General features: G+C 44.0%; 1 protein-coding gene across 4 annotated transcripts in view; it reads left to right on the top strand.

Moving 5' to 3' along the window:
* The window catches only part of LOC115263681 (sodium/hydrogen exchanger 9B2), a 107,563-nt gene extending 95,846 nt beyond the window's left edge, over positions 1 to 11,717 (top strand). For all 4 annotated transcript variants that reach the window (XM_029866899.2, XM_062846065.1, XM_029866898.2 and 1 more), the window contains 5 exons: positions 3,770 to 3,952; positions 5,053 to 5,228; positions 5,739 to 5,845; positions 6,055 to 6,360; positions 11,265 to 11,717. In XM_029866899.2, the coding sequence (XP_029722759.1) occupies positions 3,770 to 3,952; positions 5,053 to 5,228; positions 5,739 to 5,845; positions 6,055 to 6,360; positions 11,265 to 11,558 (1,066 nt within the window). In that variant the 3' untranslated portion in view covers positions 11,559 to 11,717. The remainder of the gene's footprint in view (positions 1 to 3,769; positions 3,953 to 5,052; positions 5,229 to 5,738; positions 5,846 to 6,054; positions 6,361 to 11,264) is intronic.
* The last annotated feature ends 1,123 nt before the right edge of the window (positions 11,718 to 12,840 follow it).

The raw sequence follows: 12,840 nt of genomic DNA, 5'->3' as shown, positions 1-12,840 counted from the left end.
GCCGCCAATACGGTGTCTCAATTTCAGAACATTCCAGCTAAGGTTCACCTGAGTTCAGAACCTTACCCGGCCAATTCGGCGCCTTGATTTCGAAACAAAAATAAACAATCTTTGTTCCAGCGCGATCAATATGATGTCGCGGTTCTATATCATTCTTTCGGGTTTATTACCCATCGTTGTCCCAAGCGTAATTGAAATTGCATCACACCGACCGGACCTAACGCGGTGCAACACGATCGCACCCGGCCACCACCGGACGATGATGGGTTATAAAAACTAGGTCAGTAACGAATGGTGCGATTTTCGTTGCTTCCAATATGCCGCGCGTGAGGTAGGTAGACCCTACGATGAAAATTGAATCTAAAATCCCCCGGGCAGCTGTTGGGAATGTGGGGTGAAAATGCATTTTTGTTTCAGTTGAATTGACTTTGAATATCGGAAGGCGTGGGAATATTTAGGTCTTTGCACTAGGATTGGAAGGAAACATCGAAAACTGCTTGAAAATCGATGGATAAAACTAGTTTTTTCATAATTAATAAGTAGTGTGGGGCAAAATGGGGCATTATAGTGATCTAGTCAGCACGGAAATGTTCCATTTCAATTGAGATCAACATCTTCTATAGTATTTCACGTTTTCCCGGGTTATATGTCGGCGGCAGAGGTTTATCTTTCCTACTTTGTTATGTTTTGCATTAAAATAGTGTAAAAAGGGCAAAATGGGGTAAAATGAGACCTTTCCGGTGGTCTGCACAAAACGAGACCACCACCATTCGATTCCTTGTCATTTTTTACATAGAAATAGGTATTTGATGCTTTTCCAAACCAGCGGCTTCTAAAAGTTGCGATTTTGGTTCCATTTTTTCCCACTGTGCATTGTGCGAAAACGCGGGCACATGAACAAAACGTATTCCGCCGTTTCCTCTAAACTAGCACAAACAGGACATTCCGAAGAAACCGCATGACCGAAACGATTACACCTCTCGTCTTGACCATCACGATCCTGTAGGCATCATCCCAAGGATTCACATTGATACTCTGACAGAGACCCTCAAAGCAGGCCTTTTGCGCGGCTTTGGCAGCGGCGAACACCATCCGTCCTACGTTACGCTCTTCCTCAGTTCGTGCTCGCTGCATCCGCGGCCAAGCCCGTAGGCAGGTGCGGCGCAGGTCCGCAATCGCTTGAGTCCACCAGTAAGCCGATGGTCTCCCATTGCCAGGGTGGACTCGCCTAGGCATGGTCGCATTGCACGCACGCGAGAGCACCACTACCAGCTCGTAGTGCCTCTCTAAGTACTCCTTCGTCGAAGTATGAATCCTTCCACCTTCGAGGGGTTGGCCTTGGCCTAGCCATCTCCTCTGCGTGCTGTTTTTGTAGTTGATGTTGTAGTGAACCGCCAGGATATCGCTGTGAGTGAAACCATCGTCTACGTTCCAGTTCGAACTACTTGTTAGGCCAGGACTACAACAAGCAACGTCAATAACTGACTCCGCACCGTTTCTACTGAAGGTACTGTTGGTACCGACATTAGCCAGACCAATCTTTAGCAGGATCTGACCCCACTGGTTCGTGAAACGGCTTCTCCATTTCACGGCCTAGGCATTGAAGTCACTCACTATTACCAGCGGCCTCCACACTGTCAGCACGGACGTTATACAGTATAGCATCTGCGTGAACTGCTTGATCGACCACCGTGGAGGCGCATAACAGCTACAGAAGAAGACTTGTTTACTTTGGCGATCATGAAGCCCTCATAGGTAATAGACACCAACTCCTGGGCGGGGTATTCATCCGTCGTCCATATCGCCGCCATTTTTCTGTACCCATACGCAACCCAATAACCGTTGTTGGCGGGTACTCGGTATGCGTTCGCTATGATGGCGATATCCGTCCCCCACTCAGAAACTGCCTGACAAAGCAGTTGCTGAGCTGCGTCACAGAGGTTCAGGTTCAGCTGCGTTACCTGCACTGTGATTTGTTCTACGGCTTTTCTGAAGGTCAGGCACATCGTACCACCCATTGGGTGCCTGTTGTTCACGGATTTCCCCAGAACAAATCAAACACGTGAGTGGACGCATGCTGCCTTGTGCCTTATGGTCTTCTGCACCGTATCGCCCACACAGCCTGTTCCTTCCTTTACAGTCCCATGGCTTGTGTCCTGATTTCAAACACCTGATGCAAACCTTCGGTGAGTCATGCAAGGTCAGTTGGCATACTGGCCCACCCACCATCGGCTTCCCTGCCGTAATGAGCTGTTCCTCGTCAGTGATCTCATCTAGGTTCTTCACCTTCAGAGTCGTCAACGCAGTAAGATACCTCACCTTGACCCTTTGCCATAAACCTCTACCGTCACATTTTTGTAGGCGGTGCCCTTGCCCTCCTTGTCGCGCTTTAGCTCGAAGATCATTTCACCCGTACGAGTACGTCTAATACTGCACACGTCGGCTTTCAGATCTGCGAGCTTGGTGTCGTTTCGCATCGTCTTCAAGACATTCGAGTACTTTGACTGTTCGGCTTTGCACCTACTTTCCTACGTCTTCTTTGGTTGTGGTGTCCCTATGCTCCTGCTCATCTAGGGTTTTTTTTCTCTCTTCCGCCCAAATGTCGTCCAAAAGGGGGTCCTCCCATTGGTTCGAACTACTCTGTGGCTGTTGAGGGCATAACAACGATCGCAACCCCCTGTTCCCTTCCATTCTCTTTTCAGCTTTCCGAGACGCCTGGCTGGGGTCCGACTTGCCGGCATTACTGTCGACCTTGAGGGTTTGTATCCTCCTGGCCTTGCTGCCACCGCCAGACAGCTCCTCACCTGACGGCTGCTTCACCCGCTTCTGCGAGTGCCCATCACGAGCGAAGGCCTCCGTCTGGGTAGACTTCGTAACCTTTACTTTCACCGGTTCCGTCGCTGCTGCAGTCTTCACGAGTTTCACGTGATCCTACTTGGCATCGTCCATCAACTGCGAAGCCGCAAGAGGGCCGTTTTCAGGTCCTTACTAAGTTGGACTTCGTGGACGCAAAGTCGATGTGCCTTGCCAACCTGCTGCTCAGTCACCTCGATTGCGGGCAGCCCTTCTCTTTTCTGGTTGATGGCCCTCATCAACCACGCTCTGTCCAGTATCTCCACCGGCTGGCGTTGATCGAAGATTCCACGCTGGAGCTTCCCGCACCTACTTCTTCACTTCTCCTTATCGAAAACCTCGCCAACCCACATCTTGCGTAGGGGTTACCTTCGCCACTACCACTACCTCCTGTTGTTTGTTCTTGATTGTGATTAGACTTCATTTTTAATTCCCACGAGTTGCACGAGAAAAGAGATCCACCACACCATTAACGCCATAAGGGACGAAATAGTGCGAGGTGGGGGTGGTGAATTTTGTGCCCAGGTACCCCACAGGCTCCATTAATGATCGAGTATTTTTTTCACCCCCTCGATCACTTATTCCTCGGCACGGGTCGCTTGACATTTTCAATTGGGGTTAGTAGTCCCATTACTAACGCGGCTGATTCGCAAGCGGGGGGTTCGTCAGTCTCCAGGACTATAATCCCTGTTGCCCCAAGGCATGACAGATGCTGTAAGTGATTTGTACTATAGCAGTGGAGGTGTTAAGTATAGTGATTTCTTTTGAATACGAAAGTTAACAAGATTAATCAGTTCATATATATCGTTCCCCTTTTATATGTGTTAAAACATTGTTACCGAAAAACTCAAAACAAACATCTAACATAATTCCTTTCTAAATCTTCGCCTCCCGTTTATTTACTCTTTATTTTCAGAGAGTCGGCCCTCGTCAACATAATGCTCCTGGCGGGGCTCGGTTTGGACTACGATTCGCTGAAGAGACTCTTTCGTTTCATTATGCAACTCACCCTGATTCCGACGGTGGCTGAAGTGGTCGCAATTGCCGTGCTGTCCAGATACCTGCTGGATTTGCCCTGGCTTTGGGGCGTTCTGCTAGGGTAAGTACCAACGAAAATGCAGGGCGGAGAAGTGGATAAAATAGCTGCGCCAAACCGCCTGGTGCTTTTGTTAAAACGAAAGATGGACCGAGAGGGTGCTTGGTAAATAGCTGTTCCATTCGTTTAAAAAACTTCTCTTTGATGGATCCCTGCTGACCACCTCCGGGCGTCACAACCGGCAGACCACCAGCATATACGGCGAATAACCACCGAGGAAAAATCCTTTAATTTGGTTTTAAATGCATTTTTTGCACCCGGTCAACAAGAATCCGGGAGAGTAGTGACGAGAACCTTAATGGAAATGGCAATTGTGTTGAAAGCCACATTAAAAGAGGTTTCCGTCGTAGAAAATTGAAAAGCGGGGAAAACTGCATTTTTTTCTATTTGGTTTCCTTGGGTCACTGGGAAAATCGGTAGATGGAACGGTTTGCCACCTTCTTCTTTAGCGAAAGGATAGAGGAAGTAATGAAAAATCTTCTGCTTTCAATCGCAGCTGTGAGGGTGCTTGATTTTTGAAAGCTTCATTGTGAAATTCACGTCTTCAGTGCTAATAGAAAAAATGCTCCTCGGCTGTGCATTAAGTGCATTAAAAAGATTGCATCGTTTCGCTACTTTACAAGGTTTTCTTTGCCCTAAGTAAATTAGTCCGGATTAAGACTTTCAGTCAAAGTTCTCTAAAGCAACAATTAACGGTTCTTCTGCAGCATTTTCAATTAGGTTCGTTGAATCAAGAGACATTACAGTTTAAAAATAGATATCATATAATAATTATGCATTTTACCAGAATCGCTCTAATTTCATGAAGTATAGAAAAATTGAGCAATCTTACCCAAATATAGGTCATCAATAAACCACCTAGTGATCAACAACTGAAAATTTGAGAATTTCTGGTGCACTTTACAAAAAAGAGACACCTAATGGGAGGTAATAGCATGTATGTTGTTCACTTGGGGATAAACTTACCGCTCATCTTAGACAGATTCCACAGCACCAGAATTTCAACCACGATTTATAATGAAAAGAATGTCTCTGCCCGTACCTACCACTCAACTTTTATCACTCGCTTTTTTTCTTCCTCTCTCGTCGCCTAAAAATTCCAGCTTGGTAGTGACGGCAGTTTCGCCGAACGTGGTCGTGACCGTACTGCTGCGCTTGAAGGAGGAACGTCTCGGCATGAACAAAGGAATTCACACATTAATCATCGCCATGACAAGCTGTAATGATGTCCTAGCAATTTTCCTATTTGGCGTCATTTTGGGGGTGATATTTTCCACTGGTGAGTATGGATGACAAGAACAAAGGCATAGCGATGCAACAGATCAAGGAAAACAAGGGACATTCTTCGGAAGCACTACGGAATGCCAAGTCGCCCAGTTTTGGGAAAATATGTCCACGCGATTAAAATGCAATGGAACGTCGTTCGATGGGAATTGACAGTTTGTACGGGTGCCATGCTGATGCCTTTCATTTGAATTTGCACTTCGTGTCGGGAGTAGTCTGTTGTGAATATTTCTAGCACGTGGTAAAAATGTTGTAGTAAATAATGCGGAGCATAATATATATTGCATCGTTTACGATAATTAGAGCATGTATTCTTCTCAATTCATGTTTTCCATCAAGCACGTCGTGTTTTATAGCGAAGGTGCTGAAATTCACATCTTGACAGCAGAATCTGCTTTGTTTTAAGGACGTTCTCAAAATCCAGCAACTGGCACGCTATGCCAAATTTCACTTCCTAGAATGCTGTGCATGTGTACCTACATTGTTCCCCTCTTCTATCATGCAGGTAACCTTACTAGTCAGATCCTCCAAGGACCAATCGGTATCGTAATTGGTCTAGTCTTTGGCGGTGCATGTGGTGCTGGCTTGCTCTACCTCCCATCCTATACTGCGGTACGTATAATATAGTTATGTAGCTGCGTACATTCCACATGCCACATCTTAATTTCTCTTCTCACGAGCCAAAAGCGGAGAAATTATTCCCATCACTTACCTAGCATGGTTCCTAGACAACCAGTGCCCGGGAACTCATACTGCATTCACTTCGAGTGAAGTGTCGTAAATCACGCTAGTCCTTATTAAAATTTTAATTATTCACACAGAAATATACCAACGGGTTGCGCTTCACGATTACGATCCTCGCGGGGACACTCTCGGTAGTCGGTAGCAAGCTGATTGGATATCCCTCGGCAGGCGCTCTGGGGTGCATCATGACGGCATTCGTGGCGGGAACCGGTTGGAAGAAACGCATCGATTACGACACCAACGAGGTGGAAATGTATTTGGACTTGCTGTGGAAGTTCCTGAAGCCAGTATCTTTCTCGTTAATTGGAAAAGAAGTCAATTTCTCGGTGCTGGAGGGCAAAACCGTTCTGTACGGTGCTATTACACTGTTGGTTGCAGTGGTGGTATGTATTATGTGATATCTACTACAATTTCCTAATTAGCTTTTAAAAACACTTAAGCTTTGAACACGAGAATCAATTGGTAGCAAAGGCAACATTCATTTAGGCGCTGTCCATAAATTACGTAACGCTCTAGGTGGAGGGAGGGAGTACGGTCGAGCGTTACGGCCCATACAAAAATTTTAGGGTTTTCATACAAAAAAAGCATTACGGAGGGGGGAGGGGGGTTTAAAAATGCCGATTTTAGCGTTACGTAATCAATGGATGCTGCCTTATAACGTGACGTTAAAATCGGTAGTTCTAGACTTTCCTAACCCCGTCCATACGGTTTTTTAATGAAAATCGCAAAATTTTGGTATAAGCCACCTAGAATGTTACGTAAATTAAGGACGGCTTTGTTTCTTAAATTACTGATTTTGGTGGGACGTCTAGTGGTTTCGGTTTGCAGTTATAGAAATACGCTTTGATTCCTTTAATTCATCGACGACGTTTCGATCCTCCGGATTAGGTCTTCTTCAGGCCTTATGGACGTAAAACTTTCAAGAGGTTTAAAAGTCATTTCGAAGGGGATCAGAAAGCTCCAGAACCGTACCTGAAATTCCCCTGAAAAAATGCCGAAGTTTCTCTGAAATCGGGACCATTTGAAACCCCCTATGCGCTCTTTAAACTCCCTGAGACTTCCTAACATGTCCGTGATGTTTTCTGGAACTCCCCTAGAATCCCCGGAAACCCGTTGAAGCGCCCATGAGACCCTCTGAGCCTATCTGAAGCCCCCTGAAACCCCCAAAGCAGCTTACAAGACCACTTAAAAGTCCCTCGAATGCTGCTCCCTAAGCACACAAGTCACAAAGGAGTGTTGACAGCGCAGTTTTTTGTTGAACCCAAGTCATTTTCAGTTTATTCTGCCTTTAGGTTAGAGTTAGGGAACGTTCATGAATGACGTAGCATTTTAGGGGTAGTCTGGGATTGTGTGACGAGCCATGTATTAGGTATGGGAAAATATGCTACGAGGGGGTGGAGGGGGCCGTCAAAATTCGGTCAAAAAAGTTACGTCATTTATGGACGCTCCCTTACATGAATAAAGCTCCTGTACAACCAAAAACCTGCGCTGTCGACACTCCTTCGTGACTTGTGTGTTGCTCGGGTTAGATCCTCTGGAACCCCTTGAGACCCCCTGGAGCGCCCCTGAATCTCCATGAGACTCCTTTAACGCCCCTGAGATCTCTTGGTATCTTTTTGAACCCCCAGGACTCCCTGGAACATCAGGGAGACCCCTCAAGTGCATCTGAAGCTTCTTGAGACCCCCTGGAACTCATTCGAAAGCTCCTGATTTGAAGCCATCTGAAGCTTCCCTGAGACCTCATGATACCATCTGAACATCCTGGGACCCCCTTGCTGGTCCATAAATTATTGGTACCATGGGTATCTGATACGTTAAGGCGTCTTAGAGAGTTTCAGGGAGTCTCAGGAGATGGGGCTTCAGGAGAGTTTAAGAGATGTTGCCACGGGTTTTGTTTATGTTTATTCTTAACCACTTAACCTAATTTAGAGTTCTTTTGTCCACTAGGGCTCTACGTAAGCAATTCCAATTGGCAGCTGCACTTCCACTTTTGTACAGTGCATAAATGTATTTTATTATTCTACTACATTGAACAGATTGCTTTTTGCGCTACTTTCAATAGCTACCCTATCATCCCAAGTAACCAAAAGTTCCGCTTCCCTTGACAAAATGCACTTTCAAGTTCCGCGAAGTTCAGATAAAGTTCCAAATGGAACTTTCTGGCTGCTTAAGAGGCTAACGATGAGCCTTGCTAGAACTTCGGTCACAAGTTCCGGCAAGGCTCATTGTTAGCCTCTTAAGCAGCCAGAAAGTTCCATTCGGAACTTTATCTGAACTTCGCGGAACTTTAAAGCTGCTCAAGATGCTACTCGGAACTTTGTCGGAACTTTTAAGTTCATAGAAGTTCAGTTCAGTAGCATTGTGTTTCAATGAAGATTAAATTTATTTCTTTTACAGAAAACAACTGTTTAAGCTTAACCGAAAAAAAAGACAAATATGAATTTATCAAATCAATGAATACTAGGCTTGAGCGAAAAAAAGAGAATTGCCGTCCATCGGATTCGAACCGATAGTCGCTGCGTGAGAACCCTACGCTCTACCACAGTACTACAGTTGCGATTGAGTGAGCAGCAGGTAAAGTCTAACTTGAATCGATTTTCTGCCGGCAGCTAGTTTTGCACATTTGTACAGTAGTGAAGTTAGCTTGACTTTGTCAAGTGTCTTCAGCAGCGCAGCGCTAAGTCGGCAGGTTGTCACGCAGGAGGATCCAGTTCAAATCTACATAGCAGCGACATGTGTGAAAATATAACTATCAAAAGCAATTTCCAGATATGAATCACAAGCCCACCAACAGGGGCTGGGGTTGTGATTCTGAAAAACACATTTTTGTTTTTGCATGAATTTTGTCAAAGTTCTGTCAGAAGCTTCTTAGAAGGCTATCCAGCGTGCTTATGTGAACTTTCAAGTTCCAAAATTACTTAAAAATGAAGCTGCTTAGAAGGCTAATGAGCAACCTCGAACAAGCTGCTTAGCTTATAAGGTACCCTTTTATCTGTTTAAAGGGGCTTCAGGACGTTTTATGTAAGCTTTAATTGCTTTTCAGAGGAGTTGAGGAATTGATAAAACAAAATCATATGCCTATGTGAGTATTAACCGTATTCGTAATACCACGAGAGATCACAATTTTTGCTTGGAAGTTCAATGACCTGGACTTAGGGGAGTTCTTGGAGACCCAAAACAGTCGTCAATCTCATCATTTGATCATCCATATTAATGATACTGGATGAGCATGGACTTTCTTCCTAGTGCTCCAAATGATCATTGATTTTGTTTGTAGATTTAATCCCGTTTATTCAAGACAGTTCTTGGATATCTGTAGTCAGTCTAGTAATATCTTCCTTCTCGTTCCTCTTTCGCTCAACATAGTCTTGAACACCGTCCAACACCCCTCCTCTATTTTATTTTCTCGTAAATCGTTCTTAAACTGCACCGAAAGTCCTCGAATTGCTCTGTCTATTGAAACTTCTATATAGGTACACTTAACGCCAATTTATGCTTAAAACGGGGGAAGCGTAATTTGAGGGGAGCGCTATTTGGGTACGTGAAGTACGTGAATAGGGGAAGCGTTTCAGAATTAGTTTGTGATAATCGAGATTCCAAAGTTTCTAACCTGTGAAAGGGTAATATGATATTTAGTTACAATCAATATATAATTTTCAGTGATTCCCAACCTACGGTCGTGGGCCATGCGAATTTCTCAAGAACCGAAGATGTGAGGATGAAGCACTTCGGGGAGTACTTATCACGATGTAGTTTTTTTTTTCTTCTTCAATCACTCAACCTAATTTACAGCTCTATAGCCCACTAGGTTACTGCGTGAGCGATTCCAATTGGAATATTTGTACACTTTGTACAGCCCCTAAATGTATTCTATTCTAATTGTACTATATCGAACTGGTTGCCGTTGCGCTGCCTTTACTTTCTACCCTATCATGGTAGAATGATGAGCACGAGGATGTTGATGTGGGGCTGTTGGTTGTTCATGTTTCCAGTCCGATTGGGGGTCCATTATGGGTTGCCGGAAGTGCTAAGAAGAAGTGCAAATATTTTTCAGATTGATCATCTCAAGGATCAGTATTTCTAATACAGAAATGTTGATAAAATCAGAAGTTTCCAATCTATGGTCACGAGTCACGTGAATATCTGAAGAACCGCAAATGTGACGATGAAATATTTTTTCTGATTCTGATTCCGTGACCTCACGGTCCACGGGAATTTCTGAAGCTTCGGAAGAACTAGAAAGTAATTGTTATGTTTTTTGGATTGTTAATCTCAAGGAGCAATATCTTTAGGGGCTGTTCATAAACCACGTAGACCAAATTTTGGCTATCTCAGAACTCCCTCTCTCCTCGCAGACATTCGTCCATACAAAATTTGCGTAGACTTTGGCTAGACCCCACCTATCTCCCCCAAAAAGTCTACGTGGTTTACGAATGGTCCCTTAATAGAGATGCTACGGGCAACGCGAATTTCTGAAGACCTAAAGTTGAGAACGACATGAAATTATTTTTCGGGACTTTAAGGAGGTCTCAGGTGGTTGCAGGGGGTCTCAGTGAGTCAAAAAAGGCCTCACTGACATTTCAGGGGGTCTCAATGTCATTTCAGAGGTTCTTAGAGGCTTCCAAGCGAAATTACAAAGGATATCAGGAGTGTTTCAGGGGGTCTCAGTGTCATTTCAGTGGTCCTCAGGGAGTTTAAAGGTGTCGCAGGAGCGATTCAGGCAATCTAAGGGACGTTTCAGTGGTTCTCGAAGGGCTTCAACAGGGACTCCAGGGGTCTCGGAGGCGGTTAAGGAGATTGAGATACAGAGTCTTAAAAAAATCACACATTCTCCTCGAAGCATGTCTCGCGACCCCAGATTGAGAACCACTGAGTTCTATAACGTCTCTTTATAGAAATAATTGCTTCTTGAGACGCAGAATCTGCAAACTATTTTTACTTTCTCATGACACACTAGATTCTTGAGAAATTGGCATGGCCCGTGACCCCAGATTGGAAACGTCTGAGCTTTATAACACCACTTTATTACAATTATTGCTCCTTGAGATATGGAATCATGTGGTAGTTGTTCCAGAATACCTAAAACCCCAATTTACGCACAATGTGCGTCATATAACCTAATATCTTTTATTTGCGTGATGGTTCTTAAAACCTTTATTAGCCTATTTGACTAAAAATTTTTATTTGGTATGCTTATTTGCATGTTTGTTAATTTTTGAATAACTTTATACTTTTGAATATTTTGCAAGTAACGCATAGTTAAATTGAAATCAATTTTCTTCAACAGCTTCGCCTGGCATTCTCGTACATTTCAACACTCGGCAGTGACCTCAACTGGAAGGAAAAAGCTTACGTAACGCTGTCAGGTTTTCCGAAAGCCACGGTTCAGGCAGCCTTGGGTCCAGCCGCTCTGGATTTGGCCCGCAGCTTGAATGCAACAGATGATCTACCACGTGCTCAAACGGTGCTGATTGTAACTGTTCTTGCAATCGTCTTTACTGCTCCATTGGGTGCACTCCTGATGATAAAACTTGCTCCGAGATGGCTGAAGAAAGAGTTGCCCGAAACAAATGGGGCCTAAACAAATGAGGGCAAATTGTGTACTGTAACTATTTTTCGGCAGGGACTTAACTCATACACAAAAGAATGGCGATCTATGTCATGAGTGACTTTTATTGTTGGCAAATGCAATAAAAAGAAAACATGAAATACAATCTCTACTTATATGATCACTTTGAAATGTTGGTGATTTTTGGTTCTCTCGAGGCAGACAAAGTATGCACCATCATCACACATGAGCCGATTTAAGTCAGGCCCGGTGCAATGCTTTAGAAAGAAATTCCTATTTTCTGTATGTATTGAGTTAAAAAGTGGTATTGATTCTATTGAAATAATGATTTTGTTTTTCCAATCCTGATAATTACATATTTCATAATAAATTTACTACGCTAAACCGGCTGAGAGCATTTTTTGGGTCAAAAATACTAACGGATTTGATATTCGACAAAGGTTGAACGTTTATCTATTTTTGGCTCTATTTTGTAAGCTATGTTTAGCTGTAATCTCTTCTAGATTAGAACTACGAGACTGGAGCTACAATACGTACCTTAAAATTAAATATCCGACCCTGGTTACACCCAAAGAAACACACCAACCAGTACCTCCCACAGCGGAAGCAAATGTTGTTATCCGGATTGTGGAAACTGTTTCCCCAAAATATGCGCATCCGGTCTTAGGGGGGTATTGCTGGTCAGAAGATGATAAATAGCAGCAGCTCGCTCACACCCTATAGCAAGCTCGACGATGCGATGGTAGCGCAATACACAATACAAATCTCATCCTCAGATGGTACGGCACTTTCCTTCGACCAACGGTAAACAATGAAAGCATACACACAGCAGCATACGTAACTTTGAGGCATGTTGATGCTCATCTTGCTATCTGAACTTTCAAGCCAAATTCAATTTGCAGAAATGTACAAAAGTGTGGAAACTTTGCATAAGTGGGGGAAAGTACTCGACTGCGCGTAGTGACTCACTACTAGTGAGCAATTGAGAATATAAAGAACGCATACTAGATTATGCTATGATGTTTCGCTATAATGAAAGATATTTGTCGAAATCGACAGAATATACCTAAAACGTGGAAAACTGCGGTGTGTATTGACGAAAGGAACTGCGGAACTATTGCAACTGCACCTACGTAATTATAGGGTTGAAAACAGTGTCTCGTGTTAGAGACGAACCAGCCAAGGGCTGAAAGTCTCTGTAATAAAGATAAAATAAAAAAAGTGTCTCGTGTCCGCAGAATGTATTGCTGCTAGATCTTCTCGGAGTTGTTCTAAATGCGTTGAATGATGAACT

Source organism: Aedes albopictus, chromosome 1 (genome assembly GCF_035046485.1).
Source record: "Aedes albopictus strain Foshan chromosome 1, AalbF5, whole genome shotgun sequence".
In the NCBI taxonomy this organism is placed as follows: Eukaryota; Metazoa; Arthropoda; class Insecta; order Diptera; family Culicidae; genus Aedes; species Aedes albopictus.
This window is presented reverse-complemented; position numbering and strand designations above follow the sequence as displayed.